At 41.4% G+C, this 20,837-nt stretch overlaps 1 protein-coding gene across 3 annotated transcripts in view; it reads left to right on the forward strand.

Moving 5' to 3' along the window:
* The first annotated feature begins 2,999 nt into the window (after nucleotides 1-2,999).
* Nucleotides 3,000-20,837, forward strand: part of LOC117472370 — a 31,881-nt gene continuing 14,043 nt past the window's right edge. For 2 of the 3 annotated variants that reach the window (XM_034117519.1, XM_034117521.1), the window contains exons 1-5: nucleotides 3,000-3,160; nucleotides 3,583-3,738; nucleotides 8,636-8,740; nucleotides 14,548-14,652; nucleotides 20,481-20,585. In XM_034117519.1, coding sequence (XP_033973410.1) covers nucleotides 3,614-3,738; nucleotides 8,636-8,740; nucleotides 14,548-14,652; nucleotides 20,481-20,585 — 440 coding nt within the window. In that variant the 5' untranslated portion in view covers nucleotides 3,000-3,160; nucleotides 3,583-3,613. The remainder of the gene's footprint in view (nucleotides 3,161-3,582; nucleotides 3,739-8,635; nucleotides 8,741-14,547; nucleotides 14,653-20,480; nucleotides 20,586-20,837) is intronic. The other variant, XM_034117520.1, reaches the window with a different exon arrangement.

Raw genomic sequence — 20,837 nt, forward strand, 5'->3', positions numbered from 1 at the left:
TGTGTTATTTTACGTTTTTTTGTAAAAAGAAGACCCTCAACTGTGCTGTACCCGGAATCACACCTTTTTGTCTGCAAAGTAATTCACCTGAATTAGTTTTCATTATAAAGGCCCAAGTAGCTGCTTGGTCACCTTTTCGCAAACTCCCATCTGTAAACAGAGTTAATTTGGGAGCAGCGGTTTTTTGTCAAGGGTTTCATTGTTTCCCTAAGTGGCTTACTACCCGAGGTCCCAAACTCCACATCTGGATCAGACATCATCATTTTCCAATTTCCCCATCTACTCATCATTGCTTTTGCACCCTGAACAGTTTGTTTAGTAGCTTAAGATATTGAAGGGTAAGGGTTGTATATGCACATTTTGGTACCTAGAGACATTTCCCGCAGGGCTGGATAAAATCTGAATGCAAGTGCAAGATGCTTCTCTTAAGGTGAGAATTTTTCCTCTGTTCTTGACCAAGTCATGGACATGAATAACACAGATTTTGTATCACCCTGGTTCCTTATCTCCACACCTCCTCCTAAATCATTCGTGGTTAGATGAACTTCCAAAGCTTTATCCATGTCTCGCATTGTTAGTTGCTGAGAATGGGTCACAACATACTGTTTTGTTTTTTGATATTGATCTTTTTGTTCTGGTGTTTAAAAGGATAACTTTTTGAATCTCCCTCTTTTCTTAACAACTGGAGCTATGTCTATTTGAAATCTGACTTGGTTAAGAGTTGATTTGTTTATTGGTGTGAGCAAAAGTGTTCCCCTTGTGCTGGGGTGGGGGTGGGTATCCTATTAACTTCTGGAGAACCAGGTTCAATTAACTGCTGTTTCAATTCAGACGACCCGCTAAATCTGTTTAAGCGATCCCGAAGGATTTTGATATCAGTAATGAGGTGTGGCCCTACCTAAGTGTGAGTGTGGCAGTGTGCAATCTTACCTTTTAAGCAGGAGAGGAAAGCACAGATGTCTTTTAAGTTGTCCCAAACCAAAAAAATTGGTCTATACTTATACAGGGTTTCTACCTTCTCTCGTTACAACATGACAATCCTACAAAACATATCATGCTGTGATCATGTTCTAATATGAAACCTCAATTCACAGTTTTACATTTATTACACTAAATTGTAACTTCAACTGCCCAATTCAGTTGTGACAGAGGCATCTCCTCATAAATGACCGGTGATAATAAAAAGCACATTCAAACTTTCATTCAACAAATCAGTTCCACATTCGTATACTTCAACTAGTCCCCAATAGCCGCGTTCACACCGGAGTACTTTTCCCCGTACTTTTCCCCGTACTTTTCGCGTTTAGTTCCGTTAGTACCCCTTATGTCGCGTTCACACCAAAAAGAGTACTTAGTGCCGGGAACTTTTACCCCCATTTTTAGTGCCTGCTGAGAGATGGTACTTTCCTGGGGGAAAAAAGTGCCCCAGTTCTGATTGGCTGGGCGAATTGCAAACCACGCCCCGTACAACTCTGAAATGTTTTGTAGAGCCGCCATTTTATTATCCTCACATTAGCATTATTAGCATTAGCATTCGCCCAGCGCACAAACGCAGAGAGACTAACTTATGGCAACACAAAATAAAACATGGGAGCGGTGGAGATGAGGAGGTGTCGGCGTTCTGGTGATTTACTCGGAAGGCTTCTACTGAAGCCAGTCCCCAACTCAGGGGACTTCCGGCCGGGGACTTCGGGTGGCAGTATGCGCCGTGAAGTTGTTTGCGGCCTGCCAGTAAACCCAAAGCAGAAGAAGACGAAGTGACGTCAGCGGCTCATTTGCGTAATCTTCCCCTCAGGGAACTTATTCCGGTGTGAACGCGATCGGCTCTTAGTTCCATAGGGCAACTAAGTGCTGGGAACTAAGTGCTTGGAAATAAGTACGGCAAAGTACTTGGTGTGAACGCGGCTAATGAATTCGGAGGACCTTTCCTCACAGGTGGCAGGGTACTAATGTTCAACAAACATCAATTCATTCCACAATTCACATTCGTATACTTCAACTAGTCCCGCATGAATTCGGTGGACCTTTCCTCACAGGTGGCAGGGTACTAACTTTCAACAAACATCAATTAATTACACAATTCACATTCGTATACTTCAACTAGTCCCGCATGAATTCGGAGGACCTTTCCTCACAGGTGGCAGGGTACTAAACTTTCAACACACATCAATTCATTCCGCTCATTCAACAAAGAAATTCACTCCGCATTCAACAAAGAAATTCGAGAGATATTTACCAAGTTTGAGAGAACCTTACCGAGAGCAAAAACCCAGAGAGAGAGCTTTACCGGGAGAGAGCTACCAGGGGAACCCCCCCCTCTCTCAAGTTTGCTCCCTCTCTCCTAGTGTTTTTATGCTCGAAACAGGACAGAAAAACCTAAAGACACCTCCTCCATACCCATATTTGTGTAAAAAGGCCATGACCTCTAGTGTGCAGGACTTGCAAAATATTATTCTCGGCTATGGCACAAACACCTTTTTGGGGCCTCAGTTCTTTTTCACTAAGTCAGGAGCCCCCCTCCCTGTGTACTGCTGTGAGGAAGAGGGAATAAACTGTCTCTCCTCTCTTATCAGTGACACCCATAAACCATTATAGGCCTTACACACTCAATTTAACAAACCACTTGTGTTTTGTTCAAACTGTAAATATAGAAAATCATAAAATATGAAGCATTTTCATTGTGGGTTATACAAGAATATAATTGATTATATTTGATTATAATTAACTTTCATTTTAAGTATTCAACCTAATATGGAGATCTCAACAGTGTACAGACACAGGCAATAAGACTATTAAACACCTGAACTTGAAACAACATCATAACATTAATCTGGCTGCTACTTAGGAATTATTTATCGAATATATCATTCCAATCACTTGCACTATTTCACTATTTTACTATCTTTCCTTTTGTATATACTATTTACTTGCACTATTCTTTTCTGTTGATCTGTTTTATTGTGTTGCACTGTTGGAGGAGCCTGTGACCTAAGATTGTCATCGTCATAACTACACTGTAGCTATGCACGTATGACTAATAAAAGCCTTGAACCTTGAAGCCTTGAACCTTGAGACAGGTGAGGTATGTTAAAGTGACAGTATGAAGTCAGACTGCCAGACGCCATTTTACACCTGGACGGAGCAGGAGGAGGACAACAGGGTGAGTGTTAACACCAGGATCTGCTTTTTAACACATTCATTATTTACTCTGTTAAACTGGATGTCAGAACATCAGCGTCCTAGACTCCAATGAGACTTCTGCAAGTATTGTAAATAGGGATGCACCGATGCTACATTTCTTTGCCGATGTTAAGAATAACAATTTGGCCAATGCCGATGTTTTAATGTAATTTTTGTTCCACTGTTGTTATTCCACTTTCTGCCAGGAAAAACAAAAAATGTTTCTCGCTTAATGGCTTCAGTTTCAAAGGCTGAGCAAGTTCGTTATATAACAACATACGCTGTTTAGAAAGTACACAGCTCTGCCCGCTGTGAGCGGAGCAAAACACACGTTTAGAGTTAGACCTATCACAGTTAGCTATTTTATCTACCTCTGAATCTACCATGTGTGTGTGTCTTCAGTGTTAATGGTATCTCTCTCAGACTGGAGAAGATGAGTGATTCAAACGATGAGGAAGAGGACGGGTTTCCAGTCCCCAGCTGTCTGTCTCTGAAGAGTGACCGGTCTATAAGGGAACCTCCGAAGATCAGTAATGAACCTGGACCCTCAGACACAAAGTAAGAGTCTGTTTCTACTGTAAACTGACCTGAAGAGGATTCAGTTCTAAACTTCTTTTTAATGATCTCAGTAAAGAAACTCAGAGTACAGTAACAAAGTGTAATTGAACTGTTGCTCCCTGGCATCATCAGAGATGGTAAATAATCTACGAGTGAAATCTTTATCACACTCTACATCAGGGGTCAGCAACCTTTTTGATATGAAGAAAAAGAAATGTGATCAGTGTGCCAAAATCCACATTATTAAGATTATCATTAATTGCAATTATGACATCACATCAACATTTCCAATGGATCTGTAATTTTATTACATCAAAGTGCATAGCAACATTTAAAAGAAAGCAGCCATCCTTATGAAAACATTCACATCTGAGTTTAAATCACTTATCACCAATGATGATTAAGCACCAATCTTCAGCAATAAACTTGCAATGTGTTAACAGCAAATGTCACAACGGGTGAATTAAATGTAACAAACAGAAACATGAGCACCAAGTATGCTCCCATCCATATGAAAACATCCACATCCAATTTATCATACAACAGGCAGGCTTTTTTTTTTAAATATTGAAGTTAAAAGCATCAATGCACTTTGAGAGCAAAATTAATAGATCTATGGATACATCTGTCAACACCCATATTAAACAGAACTGTAAACAGATGTGCTTTTTCTTTATGGATATTTTACAAATCACTCCCCTTTTAAACTGTATTCTTGTTTTACTGTCATATAGTATTTCATACCTGTTTTTCATTTATTCTCTATTTGTTTTATATCTACATGTATAATGATCATATAAAGGTGTGCCTTTACCTCACTGAGCTGAGGTTATTTGAGCCTCTCAGTCTGTCAGGAGAGAGCTCTCCTCCACCTGGTTGCAGAAAAAGCTCCTTATATCCGTTAGCATAGCGAGCTAACCAGATGCTAACAGCAACAATTCCCGGTACCGGTGCGCTCTCTCTCTCTCTCTCTTGCTCGCTTGCTCACTCACACACAATGCGCTCGTGCCACACACACAGAGCCGAGCTTGTATGACACGCAGAGACCCAGAAGTAGTTGTACTGTACTGTGCTGTAGCATATTATTTTCGATGACCGATGAGAAGATCGCCACTGGGCTTTCAACTAAAGCAGGGGTAGGGAACCTTTTTCCTCTCAATGGCCATTTCAATGTTTACAACATCCTCCTAGGGCTGTACACATTATTGAACTCAACCGCTGCTAAAAAAAACTAAAATCACAGCCCATTCATTTCGCCTTTCTTTCATGCTGAGCAAAGATAAAGCAACCTCTTAATCCAGATATCTTTCTGTTTTATTTTCAAAGTTTTTATGTTATGCTTTAGAGAGAGTGTGTAAAAGGCGTAAGGACCAAAATGCAGACACTCACTATGACTCGCGCATGCATGCACATGCACGGTTGTGGCATGAGCACCAAAACAGAAATATATGGAAATAAGATGTGTGCAAATGTATTTAGTATCCTATCCATGTGAACATGATTTAAGTGGGGGGGGGGACCTAACCTCCTCTAGGGGGGTCCAGGGGCATGCTCCCCCGGGAAGATTTTTCTTTTTAATATTGAAGTTAAAAGCATCCATCTGGTGCACTTTGAGAGCTAAATTAATATATCCAAGGATGAGTGCTCTCATCCTTGTTTGATTCTGAAATTGTATATATTTATATAAATATATATGTGTGTGTGTGTATATATGTCCGCATCTGTAGCCTGTTATTGTCTCATTATACCGCACTGTGAATGAATTACAAGTAAATGTATAAGTCGTCATGAACACATCTGTCCATCAGACAGAGTGCTGCTGTGCCTCCTGTCATAATTAATTTACGTCTCTTTAAAATGACCGGTCAGAGGAGAGGATTTCTCATTTCTCTAACCGCCTGCTGCTTCCCCTCCTCTCTCCTCGGTTCCCCTCCTCGACTCCTCCGCTCGCATCTCCTGTGGGCGGGACTAAGACACGAGGATAGGAGTCGAGGAGGGGAATTAGAGAAATTAGAAACCTTATCAGTCTGACAGGAGAGAGCTCTCTTCCACCTGGTTGTAGAAAAAGCTCCTTATATTTGTTAGCATAGCTAGCTAACCAGATGCTAACAACAACAATCCCCGGTACCTCTCTCTCTCTCTCTCTCTTAGGGGTGGGCGATACCACAAAATCTGGATTCGATCCGATACCAAGTATTTCAGGCAGGGCCGGCCCGTAGCACTGGCGTGATTGATGTTCGCCTAGGGCGCCAGATCTGGGGAGGCGCTGCGCTGATAGCTCTGGGAGGGAAAAAAACATTTTTGACCGTTGGTGCTCATCCTAATTTTCGGTCTTGATGTAACAATATTCATAATTAAGTAAATGTAACACCCTTTTCACCCTGGTTACACCTTTAATTTGCCCTGTACGATGGGCACTGTAAGTGATGAAAATGGGGGATGTTGGCTTATCTGGCGCCCACAGCTCACAGCCAAAGTGCGAGCGAGCATGGGAGCGAGCAAGGAAGAGAGGGAGGGCGCACCGGTACCGGCGCTGTTGTTATTATAATCTGGTGCTGCTCTAACGGATATAAGAAGATGTTTCTACAATAATGTGGAGGGAGAGTCCTCTCCAGTCAGACTGAGAGGCTGATAACTACAGCTCAGTGAGGTAAAGGACACTTACCTCATTCACACCAACGGTGTTTCAGGGCCGGTTCGGAGCTGGAGCTTGAAAAGCACCGGGTTTTCCTGTTCACACCGCAGCGGAGCAGCCTCTTAGCTCCGGAATCCGGTTCATTTCGAGCACAAAAAAATTGTCCGGCTAGAGCAAAAGCACCGCATACCTCACGCTTACGTCGAGGCGGGGGCAGGGGCAGGGGCAGGGGGAATCAGAATCATCGTTGAAGTTGATGATTACGATTGTAAAGTAGTTTTGAATGTAGCATGTAACGACTGTAAAGTTGGTAGTAAAGTCGTCCCATTTCTTCCATTTCGTTTCGACAGAGCAAAACCAAAACGAGTAGCGCTTCAACACAATCGGCCATTGTTGTTGTTGTCGGTGTGAGCTGTGAGGGCTTTCCGCGCGGTTTGGCTTTATGAAGCAGGCAGGCAAACGGTTACGTCATGACGCAAACGATGACGCAATGACGCAGCACCAGTCGGACTCTGGGCGGTGTGAAAAGAGCCGGAGCTAAACCGAAGAACCGGTTTTGAACTTGAAAAGCTCTAGCACGGAGCTTGAACCGGAGTTGCGTTGGTGTGAATGAGGTATCTGAGTGTTTAGATAGTTAACTTTAGTCTAAGTTATCTCAGTGGGTCTCAAAGGTTTTGATCACAATTTATGTAAACAAATATTTCCAAGGCACTCCTTTATAATTATTGGGATAAACAGGTTTGAAATCATTCAAATGTATACTGTAGGACAGTAAACCAAAAATGTCGTTTAAAACTGGAGAGATAAAAAAATATGCATAAATAAAATAACTGGTAAAATAAGATATGAATGAACAACAAAAATAAAATTACATTTATTTGTTATTGGATATGGTAGGCAGAGTTGGGTGTAACGCGTTACTGTAATAATATTACTTTTGTCGGTAACGAAGTAGTGTAACGCATTACTTTTATAATTCAGGAATCACCATCGCATCGTTCAGAGATATACTGCGCAAAATACAGATAGCAGGAGACAGAGGACAGCCATAGTCAGAGCTATCTGGATCAGTCTTATGCGACAATGGAAACTGAACTAAAGAGAACATTTGAAACTTTAGCAGTCTGCGTGATCTGCCTGTAGGGAGGGGCGGGCCGGCCCTGCGAGTAAAGTAACGAGTAAAGTAACGAGTTACTTTATGTAGAGAGTAACGAAGTAGTGTAATATATTACTTTTTTTTAGTAACGACCCCATCTCTGATGGTAGGTTATTGGTTATGTTCACATACTTATTTGATTATTAAAATGTAAACCGATCTTTTTCAGATGGGTGTGTAGAGTTGTACCCCCTAGATCAGGTCTCTAGTAATTGTGTGCTCAAAGTGCACCAGATTGAAGCATTTTACTTTAAAATGTTCAAACAAATCTTCCCGGGGGGGCAGACCCCCGGTCCCCCCTAGAGGATGTGACGTCCACCCCCCAATTCCAACATGTTCATACAATACTGAATACATTTGAATCCTTTTTGATGTATATAACCTATGTCAATAAGTTTCTGTTTTTGTAGTGTATTTTTCTTTTGTAGAGATTTTTCATTTAGTCTTTATATATTGTGTATTCCTTGGATACTCTATTGATATTTATCTTTTCTACTGTACGATTCTCTGGCTGGGGGAGGCGGGGGGGGAGGCGCCAGCTAAAATATCGCCTAGGGCATCACATTGGCTAGAACCGGCCCTGGATGTATAAAACATGTCATTTCCACAGACAGAGAGCAGAGTCTCCAGTCCCAGTCAGTTTGATGTTAACTGATAATCTAAACTTCTTCTTTTGTTTTTGTAATTTACATTTTTTTTTCAGGTTTTACAGGGAATACAATACCTCAAAGTAACATACATATCACAATCCTCTAATTAAGCTAGAGGCAACAGATAACAAAAATACATACAACAACAAAGACAATTCAAAATAAAACTGAAAGACTAAAATAAATAAGAAACACGGCTAAAATCTAAACTTCTTTTTAATGATCTCAGTAAAGAAACTCAGAGTACAGTAACAAAGTGAACTATTGCTCCCTGGCATCATCAGAGATGGTAAATAATCTAGTAGTGAGATCATCCTCACACTCTACATGTTGGACTTTGTGTTAGGTTCAGCAAATAAAATACAAACATGTAAAACGTTTCACAAGCACGACGCTAAAACAGAAAGGCGTCTCTCTGAATTAACTAATGATGTATAAAACATGTTGTTTCCACAGACAGAGAGCAGAGTCTCCAGTCCCAAGCTGTCTGTCTCTGAAGAGTGACTGGTCTATGTTTCAACCTCTAGTCTTCAGTGATGAACCTGGACCCTCAGACACAAAGTAAGAGTCTGTTTCTGCTGTAAACTGACCTGAAGAGGATTCAGTTCTAAACTTCTTTTTAATGATCTCAGTAAAGAAACTCAGAGTACAGTAACAAAGTGTAATTGAACTGTTGCTCCCTGGCATCATCAGAGATGGTAAATAATCTACGAGTGAAATCTTTATCACACTCTACATCAGGGGTCAGCAACCTTTTTGATATGAAGAAAAAAAAATGTGATCAGTGTGCCAAAATCCACATTATTAAGATTATCATTAATTGCAATTATGACATCACATCAACATTTCCAATGGATCTGTAATTTTATTACATCAAAGTGCATAGCAACATTTAAAAGAAAGCAGCCATCCTTATGAAAACATTCACATCTGAGTTGAAATCACTTATCACCAATGATGATTAAGCACCAATCTTCAGCAATAAACTTGCAATGTGTTAACAGCAAATGTCACAACGGGTGAATTAAATGTAACAAACAGAAACATGAGCACCAAGTATGCTCCCATCCATATGAAAACATCCACATCCAATTTATCATACAACAGGCAGGCTTTTTTTTTTAAATATTGAAGTTAAAAGCATCAATGCACTTTGAGAGCAAAATTAATAGATCTATGGATACATCTGTCAACACCCATATTAAACAGAACTGTAAACAGATGCGCTTTTTCTTTATGGATATTTTACAAATCACTCCCCTTTTAAACGGTATTCTTGTTTTACTGTCATATAGTATTTCATACCTGTTTTTCATTTATTCTCTATTTGTTTTATATCTACATGTATAATGATCATATAAAGGTGTGCCTTTACCTCACTGAGCTGAGGTTATTTGAGCCTCTCAGTCTGTCAGGAGAGAGCTCTCCTCCACCTGGTTGCAGAAAAAGCTCCTTATATCCGTTAGCATAGCTAGCTAACCAGATGCTAACAGCAACAATTCCCGGTACCGGTGCGCTCTCTCTCTCTCTCTCTTGCTCGCTTGCTCACTCACACACAATGCGCTCGTGCCACACACACAGAGCCGAGCTTGTATGACACGCAGAGACCCAGAAGTAGTTGTACTGTACTGTGCTGTAGCATATTATTTTCGATGACCGATGAGAAGATCACCACTGGGCTTTCAACTAAAGCAGGGGTAGGGAACCTTTTTCCTCTCAAGGGCCATTTCAATTTTTACAACATCCTCCTAGGGCTGTACACATTATTGAACTCAACCGCTGCTAAAAAAAACTAAAATCACAGCCCATTCATTTCGCCTTTCTTTCATGCTGAGCAAAGATAAAGCAACCTCTTAATCCAGATATCTTACTGTTTTATTTTCAAAGTTTTTATGTTATGCTTTAGAGAGAGTGTGTAAAAGGCGTAAGGACCAAAATGCAGACACTCACTATGACTCGCGCATGCATGCACATGCACGGTTGTGGCATGAGCACCAAAACAGAAATATATGGAAATAAGATGTGTGCAAATGTATTTAGTATCCTATCCATGTGAACATGATTTAAGTGGGGGGGGGACCTAACCTCCTCAAGGGGGGTCCAGGGGCATGCTCCCCCGGGAAGATTTTTCTTTTTAATATTGAAGTTAAAAGCATCCATCTGGTGCACTTTGAGAGCTAAATTAATATATCCAAGGATGAGTGCTCTCATCCTTGTTTGATTCTGAAATTGTATATATTTATATAAATATTAGGGCTGTCAGTCGATTAAAATATTTAATCGCGATTAATCGCATGATTGTCCATAGTTAATCGCGATTAATCGCAAATTAATCGCACATTTTTTATCTGTTCTAAATGTACCTTAGAGGGATATCTTTCAAGTTTTTAATACTCTTATCAACATATGCGTGGACAAATATGCTTTATATGTTTGTTTATTATCATTTGAACAATGACAAATATTCTCATGAATATTAAACACAACAACCTCTGAACATTACAAATATTCGCTTCAATTCAACCTGGAACCTCTCTCATACAATAATTGTGTGTGCGTGTGTGTGTGTGTGTGTGTGTGTGTGTGTGTGTGTGTGTGTGTGTGGAGACACTGTGATGGATCGTTGGAGGAGCTATGTGCAGCTCAAGGCATATATGCTCCAACGGGAGCTGCCTGGATGCTGCAATCATGTTGCGCGCATTATCCGTGCTGAGTGTGCTGACTTTTCGTACAATGTCCCACTGTCTGGCTACCTGCATAAAGTCAAGTGCTCGGCGCAGTTGTCGGCGAAATGTCATTGAAACAGCTCCTTATATCCGTTAGCGCAGCTAGCTAGCACCAGATGCTAACAACAACAACACGTAAGGTGTGCCTCGCTCGCGCGAGTCGCACCACACATACACACTCCCTCCCGGTCCTCCCGATGGCCAGTCCGGGCCTGCCAGTGAGCGTGGAAGTGTGGTCTGCCACAAGCGGGCGGTAGGAGCGGGGCTGTCAGCATCAGCTTGTCGATGGTATTTTAAACTCCATGCGCTCTGAAACTACGGCGGCCGAGGACAAAAAATACACATGCGTTAATCGCATTAAAATAATTAGTGGCGTTATTTTTTTTTTGCGTTAATGCGTTATTAACGCGTTAACTTGACAGCCCTAATAAATATATATGTGTGTGTGTGTATATATGTCCGCATCTGTAGCCTGTTATTGTCTCATTATACTGCACTGTGAATGAATTACAAGTAAATGTATAAGTCGTCATGAACACATCTGTCCATCAGACAGAGTGCTGCTGTGCCTCCTGTCATCATTAATTTACGTCTCTTTAAAATGACCGCTCAGAGGAGAGGATTTCTCATTTCTCTAACCGCCTGCTGCTTCCCCTCCTCTCTCCTCGGTTCCCCTCCTCGACTCCTCCGCTCGCATCTCCTGTGGGCGGGACTAAGACACGAGGATAGGAGTCGAGGAGGGGAATTAGAGAAATTAGAAACCTTATCAGTCTGACAGGAGAGAGCTCTCTTCCACCTGGTTGTAGAAAAAGCTCCTTATATTTGTTAGCATAGCTAGCTAACCAGATGCTAACAACAACAATCCCCGGTACCTCTCTCTCTCTCTCTCTCTTAAGGGTGGGCGATACCACAAAATCTGGATTCGATACGATACCAAGTATTTCAGGCAGGGCCGGCCCGTAGCACTGGCGTGATTGATATTCGCCTAGGGCGCCAGATCTGGGGAGGCGCTGCGCTGATAGCTCTGGGAGGGAAAAAAACATTTTTGACCGTTGGTGCTCATCCTAATTTTCGGCCTTGATGTAACAATATTCATAATTAAGTAAATGTAACACCCTTTTCACCCCGGTTACACCTTTAATTTGCCCTGTACGATGGGCACTGTAAGTGATGAAACTGGGGGATGTTGGCTTATCTGGCGCCCACAGCTCACAGCCAAAGTGCGAGCGAGCATGGGAGCGAGCAAGGAAGAGAGGGAGGGCGCACCGGTACCGGCGCTGTTGTTATTATAATCTGGTGCTGCTCTAACGGATATAAGAAGATGTTTCTACAATAATGTGGAGGGAGCGTCCTCTCCAGTCAGACTGAGAGGCTGATAACTACAGCTCAGTGAGGTAAAGGACACTTACCTCATTCACACCAACAGTGTTTCAGGGCCGGTTCGGAGCTGGAGCTTGAAAAGCACCGGGTTTTCCTGTTCACACCGCAGCGGAGCAGCCTCTTAGCTCCGGAATCCGGTTCGTTTCGAGCACAAAAAAATTGTCCGGCTAGAGCAAAAGCACCGCATACCTCACGCTTACGTCGAGGCGGGGGCAGGGGCAGGGGCAGGGGGAATCAGAATCATCGTTGAAGTTGATGATTACGATTGTAAAGTAGTTTTGAATGTAGCATGTAACGACTGTAAAGTTGGTAGTAAAGTCGTCCCATTTCTTCCATTTCGTTTCGACAGAGCAAAACCAAAACGAGTAGCGCTTCAACACAATCGGCCATTGTTGTTGTTGTCGGTGTGAGCTGTGAGGGCTTTCCGCGCGGTTTGGCTTTATGAAGCAGGCACGCAAACGGTTACGTCATGACGCAAACGATGACGCAATGACGCAGCACCAGTCGGACTCTGGGCGGTGTGAAAAGAGCCGGAGCTAAACCGAAGAACCGGTTTTGAACTTGAAAAGCTCTAGCACGGAGCTTGAACCGGAGTTGCGTTGGTGTGAATGAGGTATCTGAGTGTTTAGATAGTTAACTTTAGTCTAAGTTATCTCAGTGGGTCTCAAAGGTTTTGATCACAATTTATGTAAACAAATATTTCCAAGGCACTCCTTTATAATTATTGGGATAAACAGGTTTGAAATCATTCAAATGTATACTGTAGGACAGTAAACCAAAAATGTCGTTTAAAACTGGAGAGATAAAAAAATATGCATAAATAAAATAACTGGTAAAATAAGATATGAATGAACAACAAAAATAAAATTACATTTATTTGTTATTGGATATGGTAGGCAGAGTTGGGTGTAACGCGTTACTGTAATAATATTACTTTTTGTCGGTAACGAAGTAGTGTAACGCATTACTTTTATAATTCAGGAATCACCATCGCATCGTTCAGAGATATACTGCGCAAAATACAGATAGCAGGAGACAGAGGACAGCCATAGTCAGAGCTATCTGGATCAGTCTTATGCGACAATGGAAACTGAACTAAAGAGAACATTTGAAACTTTAGCAGTCTGCGTGATCTGCCTGTAGGGAGGGGCGGGCCGGCCCTGCGAGTAAAGTAACGAGTAAAGTAACGAGTTACTTTATGTAGAGAGTAACGAAAGTAGTGTAATATATTACTTTTTTTTAGTAACGACCCCATCTCTGATGGTAGGTTATGGTTATGTTCACATACTTATTTGATTATTAAAATGTAAACCGATCTTTTTTCAGATGGGTGTGTAGAGTTGTCCCCCCTAGATCAGGTCTCTAGTAATTGTGTGCTCAAAGTGCACCAGATTGAAGCATTTTACTTTAAAATGTTCAAACAAATCTTCCCGGGGGGGCAGACCCCCGGTCCCCCCTAGAGGATGTGACGTCCACCCCCCAATTCCAACATGTTCATACAATACTGAATACATTTGAATCCTTTTTGATGTATATAACCTATGTCAATAAGTTTCTGTTTTTGTAGTGTATTTTTCTTTTGTAGAGATTTTTCATTTAGTCTTTATATATTGTGTATTCCTTGGATACTCTATTGATATTTATCTTTTCTACTGTACGATTCTCTGGCTGGGGGAGGCGGGGGGGGAGGCGCCAGCTAAAATATCGCCTAGGGCATCACATTGGCTAGAACCGGCCCTGGATGTATAAAACATGTCATTTCCACAGACAGAGAGCAGAGTCTCCAGTCCCAGTCAGTTTGATGTTAACTGATAATCTAAACTTCTTCTTTTGTTTTTGTAATTTACATTTTTTTTCAGGTTTTACAGGGAATACAATACCTCAAAGTAACATACATATCACAATCCTCTAATTAAGCTAGAGGCAACAGATAACAAAAATACATACAACAACAAAGACAATTCAAAATAAAACTGAAAGACTAAAATAAATAAGAAACACGGCTAAAATCTAAACTTCTTTTTAATGATCTCAGTAAAGAAACTCAGAGTACAGTAACAAAGTGAACTATTGCTCCCTGGCATCATCAGAGATGGTAAATAATCTAGTAGTGAGATCATCCTCACACTCTACATGTTGGACTTTGTGTTAGGTTCAGCAAATAAAATACAAACATGTAAAACGTTTCACAAGCACGACGCTAAAACAGAAAGGCGTCTCTCTGAATTAACTAATGATGTATAAAACATGTTGTTTCCACAGACAGAGAGCAGAGTCTCCAGTCCCAAGCTGTCTGTCTCTGAAGAGTGACTGGTCTATGTTTCAACCTCTAGTCTTCAGTGATGAACCTGGACCCTCAGACACAAAGTAAGAGTCTGTTTCTGCTGTAAACTGACCTGAAGAGGATTCAGTTCTAAACTTCTTTTTAATGATCTCAGTAAAGAAACTCAGAGTACAGTAACAAAGTGTAATTGAACTGTTGCTCCCTGGCATCATCAGAGATGGTAAATAATCTACGAGTGAAATCTTTATCACACTCTACATCAGGGGTCAGCAACCTTTTTGATATGAAGAAAAAGAAATGTGATCAGTGTGCCAAAATCCACATTATTAAGATTATCATTAATTGCAATTATGACATCACATCAACATTTCCAATGGATCTGTAATTTTATTACATCAAAGTGCATAGCAACATTTAAAAGAAAGCAGCCATCCTTATGAAAACATTCACATCTGAGTTTAAATCACTTATCACCAATGATGATTAAGCACCAATCTTCAGCAATAAACTTGCAATGTGTTAACAGCAAATGTCACAACGGGTGAATTAAATGTAACAAACAGAAACATGAGCACCAAGTATGCTCCCATCCATATGAAAACATCCACATCCAATTTATCATACAACAGGCAGGCTTTTTTTTTTAAATATTGAAGTTAAAAGCATCAATGCACTTTGAGAGCAAAATTAATAGATCTATGGATACATCTGTCAACACCCATATTAAACAGAACTGTAAACAGATGCGCTTTTTCTTATGGATATTTTTACAAATCACTCCCCTTTTAAACGGTATTCTTGTTTTACTGTCATATAGTATTTCATACCTGTTTTTCATTTATTCTCTATTGTTTTATATCTACATGTATAATGATCATATAAAGGTGTGCCTTTACCTCACTGAGCTGAGGTTATTTGAGCCTCTCAGTCTGTCAGGAGAGAGCTCTCCTCCACCTGGTTGCAGAAAAAGCTCCTTATATCCGTTAGCATAGCTAGCTAACCAGATGCTAACAGCAACAATTCCCGGTACCGGTGCGCTCTCTCTCTCTCTCTCTTGCTCGCTTGCTCACTCACACACAATGCGCTCGTGCCACACACACAGAGCCGAGCTTGTATGACACGCAGAGACCCAGAAGTAGTTGTACTGTACTGTGCTGTAGCATATTATTTTCGATTGACCGATGAGAAGATCACCACTGGGCTTTCAACTAAAGCAGGGGTAGGGAACCTTTTTCCTCTCAAGGGCCATTTCAATTTTTACAACATCCTCCTAGGGCTGTACACATTATTGAACTCAAACCGCTGCTAAAAAAAACTAAAATCACAGCCCATTCATTTCGCCTTTCTTTCATGCTGAGCAAAGATAAAGCAACCTCTTAATCCAGATATCTTACTGTTTTATTTTCAAAGTTTTTATGTTATGCTTTTAGAGAGAGTGTGTAAAAGGCGTAAGGACCAAAATGCAGACACTCACTATGACTCGCGCATGCATGCACATGCACGGTTGTGGCATGAGCACCAAAACAGAAATATATGGAAATAAGATGTGTGCAAATGTATTTAGTATCCTATCCATGTGAACATGATTTAAGTGGGGGGGGGACCTAACCTCCTCAAGGGGGGTCCAGGGGCATGCTCCCCCGGGAAGATTTTTCTTTTTAATATTGAAGTTAAAAGCATCCATCTGGTGCACTTTGAGAGCTAAATTAATATATCCAAGGATGAGTGCTCTCATCCTTGTTTGATTCTGAAATTGTATATATTTATATAAATATTAGGGCTGTCAGTCGATTAAAATATTTAATCGCGATTAATCGCATGATTGTCCATAGTTAATCGCGATTAATCGCAAATTAATCGCACATTTTTTATCTGTTCTAAATGTACCTTAGAGGGATATCTTTCAAGTTTTTAATACTCTTATCAACATATGCGTGGACAAATATGCTTTATATGTTTGTTTATTATCATTTGAACAATGACAAATATTCTCATGAATATTAAACACAACAACCTCTGAACATTACAAATATTCGCTTCAATTCAACCTGGAACCTCTCTCATACAATAATTGTGTGTGCGTGTGTGTGTGTGTGTGTGTGTGTGTGTGTGTGTGTGTGTGTGTGTGGAGACACTGTGATGGATCGTTGGAGGAGCTATGTGCAGCTCAAGGCATATATGCTCCAACGGGAGCTGCCTGGATGCTGCAATCATGTTGCGCGCATTATCCGTGCTGAGTGTGCTGACTTTTCGTACAATGTCCCACTGTCTGGCTACCTGCATAAAGTCAAGTGCTCGGCGCAGTTGTCGGCGAAATGTCATTGAAACAGCTCCTTATATCCGTTAGCGCAGCTAGCTAGCACCAGATGCTAACAACAACAACACGTAAGGTGTGCCTCGCTCGCGCGAGTCGCACCACACATACACACTCCCTCCCGGTCCTCCCGATGGCCAGTCCGGGCCTGCCAGTGAGCGTGGAAGTGTGGTCTGCCACAAGCGGGCGGTAGGAGCGGGGCTGTCAGCATCAGCTTGTCGATGGTATTTTAAACTCCATGCGCTCTGAAACTACGGCGGCCGAGGACAAAAAATACACATGCGTTAATCGCATTAAAATAATTAGTGGCGTTATTTTTTTTTTTGCGTTAATGCGTTATTAACGCGTTAATAACTTGACAGCCCTAATAAATATATATGTGTGTGTGTGTATATATGTCCGCATCTGTAGCCTGTTATTGTCTCATTATACTGCACTGTGAATGAATTACAAGTAAATGTATAAGTCGTCATGAACACATCTGTCCATCAGACAGAGTGCTGCTGTGCCTCCTGTCATCATTAATTTACGTCTCTTTAAAATGACCGCTCAGAGGAGAGGATTTCTCATTTCTCTAACCGCCTGCTGCTTCCCCTCCTCTCTCCTCGGTTCCCCTCCTCGACTCCTCCGCTCGCATCTCCTGTGGGCGGGGACTAAGACACGAGGATAGGAGTCGAGGAGGGGAATTAGAGAAATTAGAAACCTTATCAGTCTGACAGGAGAGAGCTCTCTTCCACCTGGTTGTAGAAAAAGCTCCTTATATTTGTTAGCATAGCTAGCTAACCAGATGCTAACAACAACAATCCCCGGTACCTCTCTCTCTCTCTCTCTCTTAAGGGTGGGCGATACCACAAAATCTGGATTCGATACGATACCAAGTATTTCAGGCAGGGCCGGCCCGTAGCACTGGCGTGATTGATATTCGCCTAGGGCGCCAGATCTGGGGAGGCGCTGCGCTGATAGCTCTGGGAGGGAAAAAAAACATTTTTGACCGTTGGTGCTCATCCTAATTTTCGGCCTTGATGTAACAATATTCATAATTAAGTAAATGTAACACCCTTTTCACCCCGGTTACACCTTTAATTTGCCCTGTACGATGGGCACTGTAAGTGATGAAACTGGGGGATGTTGGCTTATCTGGCGCCCACAGCTCACAGCCAAAGTGCGAGCGAGCATGGGAGCGAGCAAGGAAGAGAGGGAGGGCGCACCTGGTACCGGCGCTGTTGTTATTATAATCTGGTGCTGCTCTAACGGATATAAGAAGATGTTTCTACAATAATGTGGAGGGAGCGTCCTCTCCAGTCAGACTGATGAGGCTGATAACTACAGCTCAGTGAGGTAAAGGACACTTACCTCATTCACACCAACAGTGTTTCAGGGCCGGTTCGGAGCTGGAGCTTGAAAAGCACCGGGTTTTCCTGTTCACACCGCAGCGGAGCAGCCTCTTAGCTCCGGAATCCGGTTCGTTTCGAGCACAAAAAAAATTGTCCGGCTAGAGCAAAAGCACCGCAACCTCACGCTTACGTCGAGGCGGGGGCAGGGGCAGGGGCAGGGGGAATCAGAATCATCGTTGAAGTTGATGATTACGATTGTAAAGTAGTTTTGAATGTAGCATGTAACGACTGTAAAGTTGGTAGTAAAGTCGTCCCATTTCTTCCATTTCGTTTCGACAGAGCAAAACCAAAACGAGTAGCGCTTCAACACAATCGGCCATTGTTGTTGTTGTCGGTTGTGAGCTGTGAGGGGTTTCCGCGCGGTTTGGCTTTATGAAGCAGGCACGCAAACGGTTACGTCATGACGCAAACGATGACCGCAATGACGCAGCACCAGTCGGACTCTGGGCGGGTGTGAAAAGAGCCGGAGCTAACCGAAGAACCGGTTTTGAACTTGAAAAGCTCTAGCACGGAGCTTGAACCGGAGTCTGCGTTGGTGTGAATGAGGTATCTGAGTGTTTAGATAGTTAACTTTAGTCTAAGTTATCTCAGTGGGTCTCAAAGGTTTTGATCACAATTTATGTAAACAAATATTTCCAAGGCACTCCTTCATAATTATTGGGATAAACAGGTTTGAAATCATTCAAATGTATACTGTAGGACAGTAAACCAAAAATGTCGTTTAAACTGGAGAGATAAAAAAATATGCCATAAATAAAATAACTGGTAAAATAAGATATGAATGAACAACAAAAATAAAATTACATTTATTTGTTATTGGATATGGTAGGCAGAGTTGGGTGTAACGCGTTACTGTAATAATATTACTTTTGTCGGTAACGAAGTAGTAGGTAACGCATTACTTTTATAATTCAGGAATCACCATCGCATCGTTCAGAGATATACTGCGCAAAATACAGATAGCAGGAGACAGAGGACAGCCATAGTCAGAGCTATCTGGATCAGTCTTATGCGACAATGGAAACTGAACTAAAGAGAACATTTGAAACTTTAGCAGTCTGCGTGATCTGCCTGTAGGGAGGGGCGGGCCGGCCCTGCGAGTAAGTAAGTAACGAGTAAAGTAACGAGTTACTTTATGTAGAGAGTAACGAAGTAGTGTAATATATTACTTTTTTTTAGTAACGACCCCATCTCTGATGGTAGGTTATTGGTTATGTTCACATACTTATTTGATTATTAAAATGTAAACCGATCTTTTTCAGATGGGTGTTTAGAGTTGTACCCCCTAGATCAGGTCTCTAGTAATTGTGTGCTCAAAGTGCACCAGATTGAAGCATTTTACTTTAAAATGTTCAAACAAATCTTCCCGGGGGGGCAGACCCCCGGTCCCCCCTAGAGGATGTGACGTCCACCCCCCAATTCAAACATGTTCATAAAATACTGAATACATTTGAATCCTTTTTGATGTATATAACCTATGTCAATAAGTTTCTGTTTTTGTAGTGTATTTTTCTTTTGTAGAGATTTTTCATTTAGTCTTTATATATTGTGTATTCCTTGGATACTCTATTGATATTTATCTTTTCTACTGTACGATTCTCTGGCTGGGGGGGGGGGGGGGGGGGAGGCGCCAGCTAAAATATCGCCTAGGGCATCACATTGGCTAGAACCGGCCCTTGATGTATAAAACATGTCATTTCCACAGACAGAGAGCAGAGTCTCCAGTCCCAGTCAGTTTGATGTTAACTGATAATCTAAACTTCTTCTTTTGTTTTTGTAACTTACATTTTTTTTTTTCAGGTTTTACAGGGAATACAATACCTCAAAGTAACATACATATCACAACCCTCTAATTAAGCTAGAGGCAACAGATAACAAAAATACATACAACAACAAAGACAATTCAAAATAAAACTGAAAGACTAAAATAAATAAGAAACACGGCTAAAATCTAAACTTCTTTTTAATGATCTCAGTAAAGAAACTCAGAGTACAGTAACAAAGTGAACTATTGCTCCCTGGCATCATCAGAGATGGTAAATAATCTAGTAGTGAGATCATCCTCACACTCTACATGTTGGACTTTGTGTTAGGTTCAGCAAATAAAATACAAACATGTAAAACGTTTCACAAGCACGACGCTAAAACAGAAAGGCGTCTCTCTGAATTAACTAATGATGTATAAAACATGTTGTTTCCACAGACAGAGAGCAGAGTCTCCAGTCCCAAGCTGTCTGTCTCTGAAGAGTGACTGGTCTATGTTTCAACCTCTAGTCTTCAGTGCTGAACCTGGACCCTCAGACACAAAGTAAGAGTCTGTTTCTACTGTAAACTGACCTGAAGAGGATTCAGTTTTTATATAATCTGATCATTTAAACCAGGGGTGGGGAGCCTCCGGGCCGTATACGGTCCGTGAGACCATTTGATAACATAAAAACATTGAAAATAAAACAGAAAGATATCTGGATTAAGAGGTTGCCTTTTCTTTGCACAGCATGAAAGAAAGGCGAAATGAATGGTCTGTGATTTTTTTAGCAAAGGTTGAGTTCAATAATTTGTA

This window comes from Trematomus bernacchii, unplaced genomic scaffold, assembly GCF_902827165.1.
Source record: "Trematomus bernacchii unplaced genomic scaffold, fTreBer1.1, whole genome shotgun sequence".
NCBI lineage: Eukaryota > Metazoa > Chordata > Actinopteri > Perciformes > Nototheniidae > Trematomus > Trematomus bernacchii.